Source organism: Ruditapes philippinarum, unplaced genomic scaffold (genome assembly GCF_026571515.1).
Source record: "Ruditapes philippinarum isolate M1 unplaced genomic scaffold, ASM2657151v2 ctg683_1_1_1_1, whole genome shotgun sequence".
NCBI lineage: Eukaryota > Metazoa > Mollusca > Bivalvia > Venerida > Veneridae > Ruditapes > Ruditapes philippinarum.
Window position 1 is genome coordinate 302,214 of NW_026861864.1, and position 15,722 is coordinate 317,935.

Consider the following 15,722-nt stretch of genomic DNA (forward strand, 5'->3'; position numbering starts at 1 on the left):
ACTTTTATGAGAAAATTATCATCATCATTATATGATTATATATGTATGGGTGGCATCTTTAGGGACTCTGAGTGAAAGCGTAGTCATACATTTATCAATATGATTTTTATTTGAAAAGTCCATGGGGTCACTACTGACTTAAATGTTTTTTAATAAAAAAAGACACTGCTACATCAAGTGTAATTTCACTTTGATGAAATTAAACAAAATACATGTAATGAAAAACCTGCTGTCAATTACCTGAAAATGTAAATACAGTGCACCATAATTGAGTAAAACTCAACTGGGAAAAATTTAACGTAAGATAACAATATGCATTAGTTAAGCTTTTGCATACTTTAAAGGGACTCCACTGAGGTTGGAATTTGCAATAATGTTGGAATTTGCAATAATGACCCAAAACTTCCCAAATCTAGGAAAGAATTAGACAAAAAGTACAAAAACAAAAACGATTTTTAATTCAATTCTTAGCTTATTTCTCTATTATCCTTTGCAATTTTTTCCATTTTAAGTGCTTCACCCCTTTAATATAGGGCTAGAAAATAAAATGTTATAATTTATGATCAGATTTTTTGTTTGTTTCAGACTTAAAATATGTAAATGAATATTGGAAATCATCCTTACTGCTAGATTGATAGGAACAAAATATATTCTGTTGATGGTGATGAGGAGATTGAAGTCCACAATGAGGTATATTTAAAATATATAATGATCAATCATATAATAATGATATATAATATAATCAGGTATAATTAAAATAATCTGAAGTTTTTAAAAGGAAAAAGCTTTTTTTTTAACCCATACTCCCCATAGTACTGACTTTACAGGTGTGGCAAATCCCGACAGTGACTTTGGATTCTTTCATATGGGGCAGCTATACAGCTAGTTTACAGAATGTTGGTGGTTCTACTCGGGTACCTATTTGAGCCAGAAATAATGCACGTAAGGGTCTACCTCCACAAGTAAATTTGGAAAGTCACCATATGACCTATATAATATGTTGGTGCGACATAAAATCACAGCAAAAAATAAATAAATAATTGGGGCTGCTAGATGGAATGTATATATTATTTTATTTAACTTGTAGAGTAAGCACCAATTTCATAACAGTATTTCACTATTTGAAGATTCTCCACAAATAACAATCAACTTCTACACACTGTTGTTATAGTTATCCTTAACAGTAAATAGCCCAAGACACCTTGTTTTAAGCACTTACCATATTTGTTTGATACACATTGAATTTATCCAGCTTTGGATTTGGAATTCACCATTTTTAACCCTTAGTCTGTTAGTGGCAACAGATACTTCCCATGCAACCAGTGCCAGAGTGCTTTAAGTAAAAGAAAACATCAATGTCTGTCACAGTGAGAAGGTAAGACTGTGTACAAGAAAGTCTGTAATTCATGCAAAAAATGCAGATGCTGTGTTGTTTTAGGGTTGTTGTTGTTTTGTTTTTTTGTTGTTTTTATTATCAGGCTTAGCTGAAATGATATGAAAAAAAAGTAAACCTGTGAAATACTTGGAGCTTTCAAAAATGATTATGTGAATTATCATATGGGTGTCAGTTTACTAACTGAATTTGATCATGTCATTGAAAAGTTTACAGAAATACAACCTGTTGTAAAATATTAGCACTATGTTAATTTAGTTATGAAAGATAGGAGTCATTTTGAGTTCTTTGCATAATTTAAATTGAAAGAGACCAATTTTGAAATAGTAAATTTTAACTTTTTAAATATTAACAATTATATTGATATTAATTCTTTTCTCTCTTCAACTTACTTGCTACTGAAATTTTAAATTTGGACAAACATGGACCATGGTTATACTGAATAATTCTAATTTAATGATAATTTGGACACTGTAACAAACGTATTACGGAATTTTTATAGAATAAACACAGGGCATCTGTGGCCAAGTGATTAAGGTTGTTAACTTCAAATAACTTGTCCCTTGATGCTGAGGGTTCAAATCTACTTTGGTGGTTCAACTCAAGTGCTGGCTGGTGTCAGAAATAATCCATGAGTAAAGTTACCATATTAACCATAACAGTGTTTACATGTGACTAAAAAACTCAACAACAACAACAAAAGAATAGACAAAAGACTATAGTAACTGTTTTAATATATTACTAGCTGCAGAAAATTATTTATTTCTCTTACACGTGGCTTGTAGCCGCAACTTTGATCTTTTGTTTGTGACAAGATGATTGGAGCACTATCTTATGATGTTTAATAAATTCACATCAAAATAATTTCTTTTTATCGCATGTGAGGTGCGCCGAATCGTGGTAGGAAGTTACTCTCTAAATAATTTGCCTTCTGGCCAAACTCGATACTTTTCAATGCCTTTTTATCGCACATACGTTCCTCTACGAAATCTACAAAAAAATGTAATTTACCATAAACGTGGTATTTTATGGTCTGCAGGTTATTTCGGCAATATGACAAGTGTCATCACTTAGTATATATAGAGTACCACCCTTGTAAGAGAATCTTTAGGCGGAATTGTTCCGCATGCCTTAACCCGAAGATGGAAAACATCGAAAATTTATGTTGTTAAAGATGCTATAGATGTAGAGAAACATTTATTTATGATAATGTTGTAAATGAACTGTTTTATGACCAGTTTAGCGTTGCTCTTTCTCTTTCCTTAAGGGGCTTATAATTTTCTTTGATGATCGGTAAAGAGCTGGCAAATAGAAACTATTAGAAAAGTTGTTTTTTTTTTATAGTTTATGTTCAGTGTTTATCAAAACTTTTGAATCCTGTAAATTAACTTGAATTTTATATGCTTTATATTTAACTAGAGAAAACCAATACTGACGATTCAACATAAATTTCTTCAGTTTTAGGGGACAAAATCAGAGACAATAGTTCCGCTTGAAATACACTTTACCTAAGATGTACTTTTAAATTAACTTAATACTTAAAAAAAAAACAGTTGAAAGAAAACTATATATTTAACAAGGGAAGTTATTAAGTTTAATGATGGTAAATCTGCCTTAATTGCTTATTCAAAGAGAAAAGTAAACAAAATTCTGTAAAAGAAAAAGGAACTCGAAATTTAATTACGATTAATCTTTTTTATCTACTACGTATGTTTTTTAATAGGTGATGGTACATGCTTGTACGTTAGATTCTAAATCCGGCTATATTTTTGTTTCAAATCTAAAACACGCATTACATTAAAGGTATGAAATTAAGAAAATGAAATCAGTTAATGTCTGCTGTGACGAAAAATGCCTTAGAGGTATATATGCTGTCATATCCGCCTATGCTCCTGATAGGTTGCTTTCATTGTAAGGCTTGGTTGAGAAAGTACAAAACCACAATCTTCGGCTATAATTGATGATCATTTCTTTACTTTCATGATGACAATCTGTGAAATTTAGCAATATGACGATTGTCTATAAGTTTTTAAGGCTACACCTAATTTATCTAGAGATTACATTTCATGAAGTGTGTTAAATTTATATATTTTTGATTAATGATATTTGGTTCAAAAATTCAGAATTTATTGAAAATGAAAGAAAAAAATGCACTACATGACACTGTTTTGTATGCTTTTGTTATTTTTTTTTCAGCTAAAACATTAGAATTTGTTTAAAATTAGAAAAAAGAAACAGTAACTGTTGTACTATGTGACAATGTTTTGTAGTTAGTTTCATTTTTCATAATACTATGACTGGAATAATGGTACAAATGACACAGGGTGAGAAAAATGGGCAGCCTGACCTGGACTTGAACCCAGGACCCTTAAAATACCATTACCCTGCTCTACCAACTGAGCTGTCAGTTTCCCTACACATCTTGGCCCCTTAATAGTGAACATAGATTGGGAAAGACAATCTTCAAATAAAACCACAGAAATATTTTAATTCATTTAAGAAATCAGCATTTTATTTTCCCAATATAATTTATACACTGCTTAATGATTCTTTTTTACTGACTGTCTGTCAGCAAAGACCATGCATTTTATTCGTCCTGTCCTAAGGACCAGTGTGTTTATAGACAAGTTTATATGTACAGTCAAACTTGTGAACAAAGGCCACTCAATGGTGAGAGACTAATAGTGGTCTTTGTTCACAAGTGGTTTTTATTTAGAGGCAACCGTTTGTCATTTAATCAATGAAAGGTTATGAAAAAGTGGTCTTTATTTCCAGGGTTATCTATAATTAGAGGTGATCCTTAACACAGATTTGACTCTAAATGTTTGCTTCATATTTTTGTTTGAAACAAGTATTTTCAGAATGTTGTTAATTAATCTGGAAAAGGTCATACATTCTGCACTTACTATTGATAAAAGTTGTTCTTCCTTACCCCTTGTATAATGAAACTACAATAAGTCACATTTTCAAATCATAGTGCCATGAAGACAAATGAAGACAAAACCTTAAATTATTTTAAAAAAAATGGGAGAAAATGCCTTGATTGTGAATAGTTTATATATTTTCCATAACTAACAGTATGATTATTGGAATAAATTTTCCTTCCACTGCTGGTACCTGGAATGTGCCTTCTGTGACCAGAATTTAATCTTGGAAGATGTAAATTAATACTAGGACAATCTGTGACATTAATTAACAGGAATCAGTTGACCAAGAATTGTTCCCCACCCAGTCTGCTGGTTCCATTTGTACTAAAAATTGATCAGTTTCATTCTTATAGTACAATTATAAATGGATGGAATCATAGAACTTAACAATATGTTACCTGTCCCAGAAAAGAAGGGGGGTTTAAAAGCAGGACTTACAGGGAAATATTGATAAAAAGATGATGACGATAAAGCGACAGCTGTCGACTGTTCTATATGGCACCAAGATCAATTTAATATTCCAACAGAAAACTACCTTGTCTAGAAAAAAAAGATCTTAGTAAATTAAGAGTCCAGCTGTTACAGAGTAACAGACAAACAATACCTCTACTGCAAAGTTTATTATTCTCACTTATTGTTTGAATACTTGATTTAAAGTAGAAAAATTTAGGGGGAGCAGTGGCCTAGTGGTTAAGGTGTCTGCCTCTCAACCCAAGGATCTTAGGTTCAAGCCCTTATCGGGTCACGTCCATGTTTCTTCATGTGACACCAGTACTGGTTTGTTCCAGGAAGAAGACTCGAAAGTGATTAATATAAGTTCAAGAACTTGTTTCGCAATCGAGCTTAAATAAATATGTTCAAACCAAAGTAGAAAATTTCTTACTTCTCAAGTTTATGACAGTTTTGTTTGGTTGGGATTTACCTGGCACCAACACAGTAAAGGTCATATGGCCACGTACTTTCCAGCTTTACTGATGGAGGAAGACCTTAGATAAGGTCTGTCGTGCATTAGTTCAGGCATGATTGGACACCTGAGTAGAACCACCAACGTTCCATATGCTAGTTGGATAGCTTCCTCAAGTTTATGAACGTGTAGACTTAATGTTTCCCTTTTAGTTGATGAGATCTATGATGTTTCCCTTTTTTGTTGATGAGATCTATGCTTAATAAGGGTCCATTCTGTCCCACTTTAGTTGAGGAAGATATTAACTTGAATATTGCACTTTTTGGAAATTGCTGTTTCCTTGTAGACAACAAAAAACATTTGACTGAACACATTTGATTATCTTCCTGTTTTTTCTTCTTCTTCCTTTGGAATGTATTTAATATTAAGAAGATTCAGTCTTAAATCATAAGTATTAAACTTTAATGTAGCTTATATTGCTGTGAAAATGGAAAGTGTTTTTCTTGATGAGTTCTTGACCAAAATTTTAAATACTCATAAATTATTATAGCTGGTCTAGTTCATTTTAATTATAAGATTTGAAAAAGTATCATGTTGCCTTTCAGGTGACAGGTTTTCAGCATGTTTCTGTTGGTAATGATTTGAAATGTTGCCCAAAAATGATGAATGGTAATGTTAGACAAGTCCATTTAATATATATAAATATATCTAGTGTGGTCAGGGTGTATACAGGGGAGAGCAAACAGGTACTTTTTCAAATTATGGAACCGGTTATTACAAAAACTGTTGAAGAAGGCAAAAGCAGTTTAGGGTTAACTACTTTTATACTCAACATTTCTTAGATACATATATTTACCTTATATTCATGGCACTTTCTTGCATTAAAACTGCACACAAACATATGCATTAGCAGAGATGAGCACACGTCATTGTTGCATATTTTTTAATATGCCTGATTGAGGGTGCCATTTAGAAATAGCTTACATCAGCGACGTCTCCAGAAGTTTTTTATTAACAAAACAGAACTGTCAAATGACATAGCACTTGCACGTGAAAAGCATGATGTACAAAAAATAGATAATGAAATGCAAAATTATAAACAGACATAAACTTTTATGCAAGAATAGTGATTTTGCACCTTTTTTGTGCATTAATATCTGCAGAAGCCCTAGAACTTAAGTCCCTCACTTTCTTTGTGTCCTTGTTCTGCTGCTTATGTTAATTGATTAGTCCTCTTATGTTAACTTTCATCATAAGTCTGAAATGTTAATGCATTAAAAAAAAAAACTTATTTTATGAAGGTATTTATTTTAAAGGTGTTACTAACTTTTTTGATGACAAGTATTAGTAAATTCATTAAAATTTATATTTGCAGAGAAGTTGTCGATTATCTGTAGAGACAAGTAATATCATGATTTTGATATCTATTCAGAATTCAAAATCTTCTTCCTTGTTATTAGGGTGTTGTAAATAAATTATGTAAATTACAATACTTAAGTAAATACTTAATAAAGTCAGGGGCTATTTATAGAAGAAAGTACATGTACTTTATGATGAAAGTTGGAACATTACACACAAGACCATCATTTATATATAATAAATTATAATATAAATTATGTAAAATTTGGAGAAATTGAAAAAAAAAATTCTGATTTTATCATTATCTTAATTATTACATAAATTATTACACAGTGTTTCACTATTTTGAATCAAGTGTTCTTTTCTGATTGGTCCAAAGACTTTTTCTATTTATTTTTTTTAAAATAAACAAAATTTGATTCATAGTGTCATAAAAATGCCATTAGAAAATGAAGGCTTAATCAGATGAACCCTGGGTAATTTTATTTGATAGGGTATATCTCTTATTTCACATCATGAATGCGCTCCTCAATTGCTTGAAAAAAAAGGCTCAAATAAAAATTGAATAAGTGTTTCTGGGGTTCAGTGTTTCCATCAGCATTTTAGAAATACTTGTTTCAACTTCTCTATTTACTGTATATTTATAGCCATATTTTTTTCTATCTGATTTATGTGATATGATTTAAATCATATCTAAATGACCTTGGCAGCTGGGTTTTTTCTACAGGTGTACATCTTCAGGTGAAAAAAAGAGAGAGAATCCTTCTATATGCGGTTGTACATCAATGTCAAAGGAATCTATGGTAGGACAGGTCGTAAATGCCATATTTATTCCTAGTTATGGTCATAAAAATAAGTTTTTGATTCATTTCTATAAGTCCCAACAAAGAACATCACTCACAATGGGGGGAAAACGTAGAGGCATAAAAAAAACCGTATTAGCCATAAATATGTATACAAGTCTGTCATATTAATAGGGTTATATGCAAACAAGGCAATATTGTGTTTCTATGTATATGGAGATAGGGTAGTTTTGCTGGGATTGTGATATTTGACTTGTTAACATCGTCATATAAATGATGGCAATTACTTAAGGACAGTAAAAAGAAATGCCATCAAAAGGCTATAGACACCAACTAATGGTCAAACACCCCTGTTTTTCCACATTATTTATTGTTTCTTAAAATGTGTCGGCGCACAATAAATTTTGATGGAAACTGTCTGATTTACTTATACAGTATTTTTTGGAATACTTTGTGGTGTAGAAAATTTAACCAGGTTTTCTAAAAAGCATTACTGGTTTATAAAATTTTTGTGATTTGATAATTTTACAGAATTATGACTAATTTTATTCTTTTAAGTATGTATATGTATAATGAAATACTATCCCGGGTGAAACTCCTACATTTCTCATTGGATTTCAACAATCTTTCAGAGAACTATTGTCACCAAGTGCACAATCGTCATGCATATTGTCAGGGTTTTGTAATTTGATCATTTGGCAGAATTATGGCCCTTTATATTTAATATATAAGAAATAGTCATCTTTGTGCAACTTCTACATTTCTTTAGGAAATGTGCGTGTTGAATTAAATAAGCATCAGTTAACGAAAATAAAATTGTTTTCAAACTTTTAAACTTGGGGATAAATACATCAAATTTACTAAAAGCTTTTATGTATGATCCTTCTTTAAAACAATTGACATGAAGTAGTAATAATGAATACATACATATACTACAGACAGGAAGTCTGTGATATTTAAAGGAAATATAATAATTGTTCCATGTATACAGTATGGTATAGATTTCTACATGGATGATATTAGTTCTGCAGCTGTTGCAGTCTTTCTACGGAACTATTTTTTCGAGCTCATGAATATTTTGATGAAATCAATACATATGCCGTTGAAACAACAATTAGTGATTCCATTTTGTCACAGATGATCTCCGATTGAATGAAGATTAACAATATTGGAAACGATATTTCAAACGGATATATTCTGTATAAGTATCGGGATTCATTTATACATGCCAAGCATGAATTGATGTACAACCTGCCTATGAATAATTCTGATAAAATCCCACGCTTATCTTTCGTACCTTATGCTTTTCCCTATAACGAAGTTAATTCCTTTCTGATGGTACTAAAATGTATAAATTATTAAATAACAAGAGTAAAGATCAAAAAGAACAAAAGTCAACAAGGAAAGGTAATACTCACTGAGTACAGTCCCAAAAATCACAGGACTACCATCAACTGAAACAGGGGTTGGGGACGTGGGGTTTAGGTTTGGTTAAATAAACAAATCAATTGGATGAAAATTTTTAAGTTCACCTGATTACTGTTATGGTCACATGGTGTGTTTGCTATGACCACCTTATGTCCATCACTCATTCTTACAACTGTACATCATTTCTTATCTGCATGATTGCCATTTCATATTTGAATTAATTGTAACCAAACTCGTACAGAACTAGCATGTCATCAGAATATCTCAATTTCTCTTTTGAAGTGTGTAATATATTGGTCGAACTTACAAAAAGTGCCACAACAGGCACAATTTATTTTTTCTGAAGACAGCAGTTTTATTTTACCTTTGGTTTCATCTGTACCTGAGTACTATTTATGTAGTCAGTAGGACCACTTGTTTTTAAGTTAACAAAAGCAATATAGTAAGAGAGCATTCTGTATGTGTCACCTGGTATTTATTTCTCTTACAAGACTAAATGATAAGAATTATAGAGCAATGCCATGTACCCCACCAGTTCATTAACTATTGTGATATAAAATGATGGTAAATATAGATAAACTGTTGAATTAATGATTGTCTCTTGTAATATAGAATATTTATTGGAACTTCCAGAAATCTCTCTCAATCACACTAATTAATTCAGCCACTTTCCACTTTGGAGTTTTGCCTTCAAACATATTGCTATACCTGTGAATTAGTTTTAGATGTAAATAGGGAATCTGTTTGGACTTAAAAATGAAAGGGACTAGTATAATACTGTAATGTTTGCAGGTGAAATTTTAAAGGGAAGCATTTGTCATTCCAGATCAAATAAAACAAAAGTGAATTAAACGTTATAGAATTGCAGCAAAATGTCAAACTGATACCTTTTCTAGTAATTTTGCTCCTGGAGATGGGAATTTCATTCTGTTTTATTTATACATCTTTGTAAATTATTTTAATGCTTCTAACTTGGTCTCTATTTGTCCTCTTTGATCCATATTGCAGTCAGCTATTTTATATGCCATTCTAATGTAACAAGCATTCTTTTATATTTGCCCCTTAAAAGCAAATGGTGACCTCTGTAAAAGATTGGTACTGGAAGGTCATTCAATGGCATTTCTTCCTTTTTATTACTAACCAGTGAATGGGGAAAAATGTCCCCCCTCATCCAAGCTTTAGTGATGGATGAGGGGCAGTATTGGAATAAAGCCGGAGGCTGAGCATGTATAAATAGCATGTTATCCTAACGCATCGAGTCCACAACGCCGCTTCAACGAACCGTAAAAAACATGACCAAACCATGCGCGCGACCATGTCAACCCCAGAAATCATAATTCAAAGCCCAAAAAATTTGTTGACGTACATAAAAAATAAACTGGGAGGGAAAAAGAAAAAACTTGTAGCACCCAAAAATGGGGGGGTTTATACATGCTCAGCCTCCGGCTTTATTCCAATACTGCCCCTCATCCATCACTAAAGCTTGGATGAGGGGGGACAGTATTTTCATAAAGCCTCAGCTTTCACATGTATAAATAGCATCTTTAAAGATCGGCAACAAATATTTCCATGTCATTAGAAAAATGAAAAGACACATAACGCCAATCAAGAAACACAAATGTAATATCTGACAAATCCATAATATTTTATATCAAACAAAATATAAAATTCATATTTCATCAAAAATAATAAATCCAGATTGTCACTTTGAGGAAAAAACAGCTGTAGAAAAAGACAGATCCTCATTTTCAATAATAGGTCTATAATAAAACTTGTAAAAGTTATTGTCCGATTTCCAACCAGCTGTATTCAAGATATTTTTAATTGAACATCTCTGACTTCTTGCTGCTGCCGATACCGAGGCCCCACGAAAAGAATGGGCCTTAAAAATGGCAACATCAATGCCTGACAATTGTAACACTGTCTTTAGCCATCTAGCAATAGTGCTTGATGTAACTGCATTAAATGTTACATATGAAATTAATAATTGATCAGATAGTCTCAACTGTTCCGTTACTTTGATATAATATAATAATGTATGATATACACACAAACTTTCTTTCCTAAAATGCTCAAATTTAACACAAAAATTATTTTCTTTTCCCACGACTGAAGTCTTCAATAGATTCGGGAAATAAAACACACAATAAGAATTATGTACCTTCATATAATTCAAATCAAGTGACATAATTGTCTGAGCTCTAGGAGCACATGCCAACGCTATAAGTGCCGTAACTTTTAATGTTAAAAACTTTAAATTTAAAGTTTCTAAAGGATACCAAGTACTAAGCAATTTCAAAACTATTGTCACATCCCATGTGAACTTGTATCTCGGTAACGCCGGTTTTAAAATAAAAATCCCTCTCATAAAACGTTTAATCAAATTAGGTGAATCACACCAATCATTTCCTAACAATGACAAAGTCTGCAATAACATAGCCTTGTGAGAATTCAGCACCGAATATGACTTCTTGTCTAGATGCAAAAAATATAAAAACGATATTACCTCCATTTCAGTTGCTTTAAGGGGATTCTTACATTTCTGTGAACACCAAAACAGCCATCTTTTCCATGCCATGGAATACTGTTTACGAGTTCCTTGTTTCCAGGAACCAAGGATGATGGCAACAATTTCTGGAAGTAATCCTCTACCCTGGAGATATCTGCTGATAGTTGAAGAGCGACAAAAGTTGTAGAATGGACCATTGGACACACTGTACTGGAATCTTGAGGCATAATCATCAGATCCTTGTGACGCGGCAACCTAACAGGATCAGAAATTAGAAGATCCATAATAAGTGGAAACCAAAATTGTGTTCTCCACAAAGGGATAATCAATATAGCTTTTTTAACCTTATCATCTTTTAATTTATTGATAACTCTCCCAACCAACGAGAATGGTGGAAACAAATAGGGCTTAAGGTTTGACCAAGGAAACGAAAAAGCATCATTTCTAAATGCCCCAGGCTGGGGAAACCATGACACAAACCTTGACAATTGACAGTTTAACCTAGACGCAAATAAATCGATGTCTGGAAAGAACATCTGTGAACAGATTCTATCAAAAATCTCCTTTTTTAACATCCATTCAGCAGACTCTGAACGAAAATGTCGAGAAAAATAATCAGCTTGTACATTCTCTGAACCTTTAAGATAATTAGCTGATAAAAATATAGATCTCTCTAAGCACCAATTCCAGATATCAATAGCTAAACTATCAAGACTGGGGGAAGACATTCCACCCATGTCATTTATGTATGCTACAGCTGTCACATTGTCTGAAAAAACCTGAAGATGACAACTTTTAAAACTATCATACAAGGCTTTAATTCCATTAAAAACAGCTAAAAGTTCTAAATAATTTATGGCAAAACTTTGTTCACAAATTAACCAACGACCATTAGCAACTGAACCTGATGAAACATCAACACAAGCCCAGCCAAGTTTACTAGCATCTGTTTGACACGTAAAGGAAATATTTTGAGGTCGTATTCGCTTACCATTCTTGAGACGTATATTTTCAAGCCACCAACGAATTTCAGATTTTGCACCTTCGGACAAAAACACTTTATTGTCAAAATTCATATTTTTACCTAATCCATTAATTTTACATCTTTCCATTTGTCTATAATGAAGAGGAGCTTCTAAAACTGCATGGAAGGCATTTATAACAGACCCTATAAATGAAGCAAGCTCTCTAACAATCACTAACTCACTGTGAATGAGATTATTAGCCTTTGAGAGTATTTTCTCAATCTTTTCCTCTGTCAAAAAACACCATAAAAAGAACTGAATCCAAAAGATACCCAAAAAAGACAATTTTATGACTGGGTACCAAACTTGATTTTTTCTCATTAATAACATAGCCTAAAGACTGTAATGTGTCACAAATAATCTTTGCATTTTCTAGACACAAATCTCTATCACAGTTCATATTTAAAGAATCATCTATATAATAGGCACATCTGATGGCTTGAGAACGAAACCAGGCATAAATAGGTTTTAATAATTTGGTAAAGACTCTAGGTGCAGCACTATAACCAAATGGTAAACAAACAAAGGCATATAATGAATCTCTCCAATAAAATTTCAGAAATTTTTGGAACTCTGAATGAATGGGAATGGAAAAGTAAGCATCTTGTAAATCAACTGAACAAAAATAATCATTTTCTTGAACTAAGTCCAAAATTACTTTGAAATGCTCCTGTTTGAAATGTTCATAATGAACAAAATTATTTAACTCTTTGAGATTAATGATTGGTCTATATTTACCATTTGGCTTTTTCACTACAAAAATATTAGAAATAAATTGATCACTTTCCTCCACAGAAGGTGCAATAGCCCCTTTTTTAAGCAAATCTTCAACTTCAGAATCTATAATACTCATTTCTTCTGTATTAAAATTGATTTCCTTTGGTAAAGAATATTGCACAGGATAAACATCAAATTCTAATGAATAACCCTGAACAGTACTCAAAACCCAAGGGTCATTAGAAAACTTTTCCCATGCATGAATAAAGTATCTTATTTTACCTACCGAACTTATTTCTCCCCGTTTGGGGGTGCCGTCACAGTGGCAGACTTAAATGTTCCCTTCCTCATGGGAGCTCTCTGGGAATAACCACCCCGCACCTGTGGATAAGGTGTCATTCTTCCTCTGTTAAAATGCCTTGCTCTAGAAAAACGACCTCTGAAAGAATTCCTATTATACTGTGCGTTATAATCCTTTCCCAGATTAACCCCTACTTCACAATGCTTAATCTCTTTAGAAATATCGTCACCAAAAAGAGAGGTTGAAATAGGGACAGACATGTTACACAAATTTTTATACCTCTTGTTCAATGATGGACGAATCAAATATCTACGTCTGATACTTATGTTATACTGTGCTTGTCCAAGAATTGACAAAGAATCAGATAGTAACTGTTTAGCCTGTGGTTTAGCAGAAATAGAGGTCTTCAAAATCTTAGCCAGCTTAATAATGGGCACCATACCAGCTGCTAACAACGACTGAATATCCTGAAATAGACGGTCATGAGACCGAGAACGTTTATCCATAACCTTCCAAATTTCCATGTTCACCATTGGAGGATTCAACTTCTCACAGTTAGCTGGTACAGGATATTTATCACAAAGTTCATCACTGTCACAAAGTGCGGTGCAGGCAGTATTAATGAGTTTAGCTAAGGAGGAAGAAATTGCCTCACCTTTATTTCTCTGCTTAATTTTAGGCAAGCCCCAATCTTCATCATCACTAACATGGGACACATCGTCCTCTCCAAACATTGAATCAATCAGCCTTTTAGTCATATCTCGACTTCTAGCATGCCTTGCAGGTCTGTGGCCAATACTGTCATCGCTATCTAAAAAATCATTTTCAACTTCAATTTGCATATTAGGTGCTCGGGCCAAATCAACATACTCATTTTCCATATCACTTTGTTCCATAGAAAAAGTGTTAGAAACCTGTGGAGCAGGAAGCCCCAATTTACTACGTAACAACTCTAAATCATCAGAGGATAATTTATTTAAATCAATCAAACTTTTGTTAGCGTTCCTTGATTTTGTCCCCTTTTTATCACTAACAGAGGTCTTTGTTGTCTTAGATTTATCCACATTGGTCGATTTTTTACCAGTTTTCGCGACCTCTTGACCAACTTTTGACACTGAACTTTTAATTCTGCCAGGCCCTTTACCACGGCTCTTATTCTTAACGGGGACATCGTCCTCCGAAAATCCAGAAAACTCTGGACTCTCGTCAGAAAGATGTAACACATCTTCATTCTGAACAGATAAATTCCTATTTACCGAGACATCGTCTTCGGACTGGCTCATATTGAAAAAACAACAAAGTCTGGACAACGTCCTAGACAGAGCCAAAAATACTGTATAAGAAATAAAAATAACAAAATAATTTCACGTCAATTCACAAACTTACCGACAAACAAAAAGCCGAGAGCTGTAAATACAAAACAAACCCTCAAAAACTGCATAAGAAAACGAAAGTAAGCGTAACACGTGTGGACTATTCAACGACGCCAGGAAAACTATGATTTCTGGGGTTGACATGGTCGCGCGCATGGTTTGGTCATGTTTTTTACGGTTCGTTGAAGCGGCGTTGTGGACTCGATGCGTTAGGATAACATGCTATTTATACATGTGAAAGCTGAGGCTTTATGAAAATACTGACATAAATATAACATTGTGGAAATGGTCCTGACTTCAGTGAATCAAGTACTAAAAAAAAAGAAATGATAATCACATACTTTTTATTATTTTACAAGACTTTGGGGGCTGTAACCCAAGGTTTTAATTTGTTTCTTTCTAGTATTGACGGCATTTAAAGGCCTTTCAGAGAACCTAAGTTTTTCCACCGTCCTGCACCCTGAATGCGCAAAGAAGCGAACCTCTTTGAAAAAAAAATCAAAAACATTATATGAAAATTTGAAACTTCATTTGTACATAGATCTCATTGAAAAGAAGTTCAAGAACCATTACTCACTTTGGCAAAATGTTTGAGTTATTGTCCTTTTTAGCTCGACTATTCGATAAGAATAAGTAGAGCTATTGCAGTCACCCGAGCGTCGGCATCGGCGTAACCACTTATGTTAAAGTTTTTGTAATAGTTCAAATATTTTCAAAGTCCATTGACATATGGCTTTGAAACTTTGCACACTTGTTCAACATCATGACCCCAATCTGTAAAACAGAAGGAGGTAACTCTATCAAGCATTTTGACAGAATTATGCCCCTTTTTCGACTTACAATTTACGTTAAAGTTTTTGTAATAGTTTAAATATTTTCGAAGTCCTTAGACATATGGCTTTGAAACTTTGCACACTTGTTCACCATCATGACCCCAACCTGTAGACAGGAGGAGGTAACTCTATCAAGCATTTTGACAGAAT

General features: G+C 33.0%; 2 protein-coding genes across 2 annotated transcripts in view; one reads left to right on the plus strand and one right to left on the minus strand.

The window, feature by feature from the left end:
• Nucleotides 1-591: 591 nt before the first annotated feature.
• The window catches only part of LOC132717166 (uncharacterized), a 76,644-nt gene continuing 61,513 nt past the window's right edge, over nt 592-15,722 (plus strand). Inside the window, exon 1 of the mRNA XM_060700586.1 lies at nt 592-690. The gene's annotated coding sequence lies outside the window, so the exon portion shown is untranslated. The remainder of the gene's footprint in view (nt 691-15,722) is intronic.
• LOC132717149 (uncharacterized) lies at nt 11,441-14,649 on the minus strand. The gene is made up of 2 exons (XM_060700556.1): nt 13,348-14,649; nt 11,441-11,578 (listed from the first exon to the last, which is right to left on the minus strand). Exon 1 carries the CDS (start codon nt 14,647-14,649, stop codon nt 13,357-13,359), a length of 1,293 nt encoding a protein of 430 aa, XP_060556539.1. The 3' UTR covers nt 11,441-11,578; nt 13,348-13,356.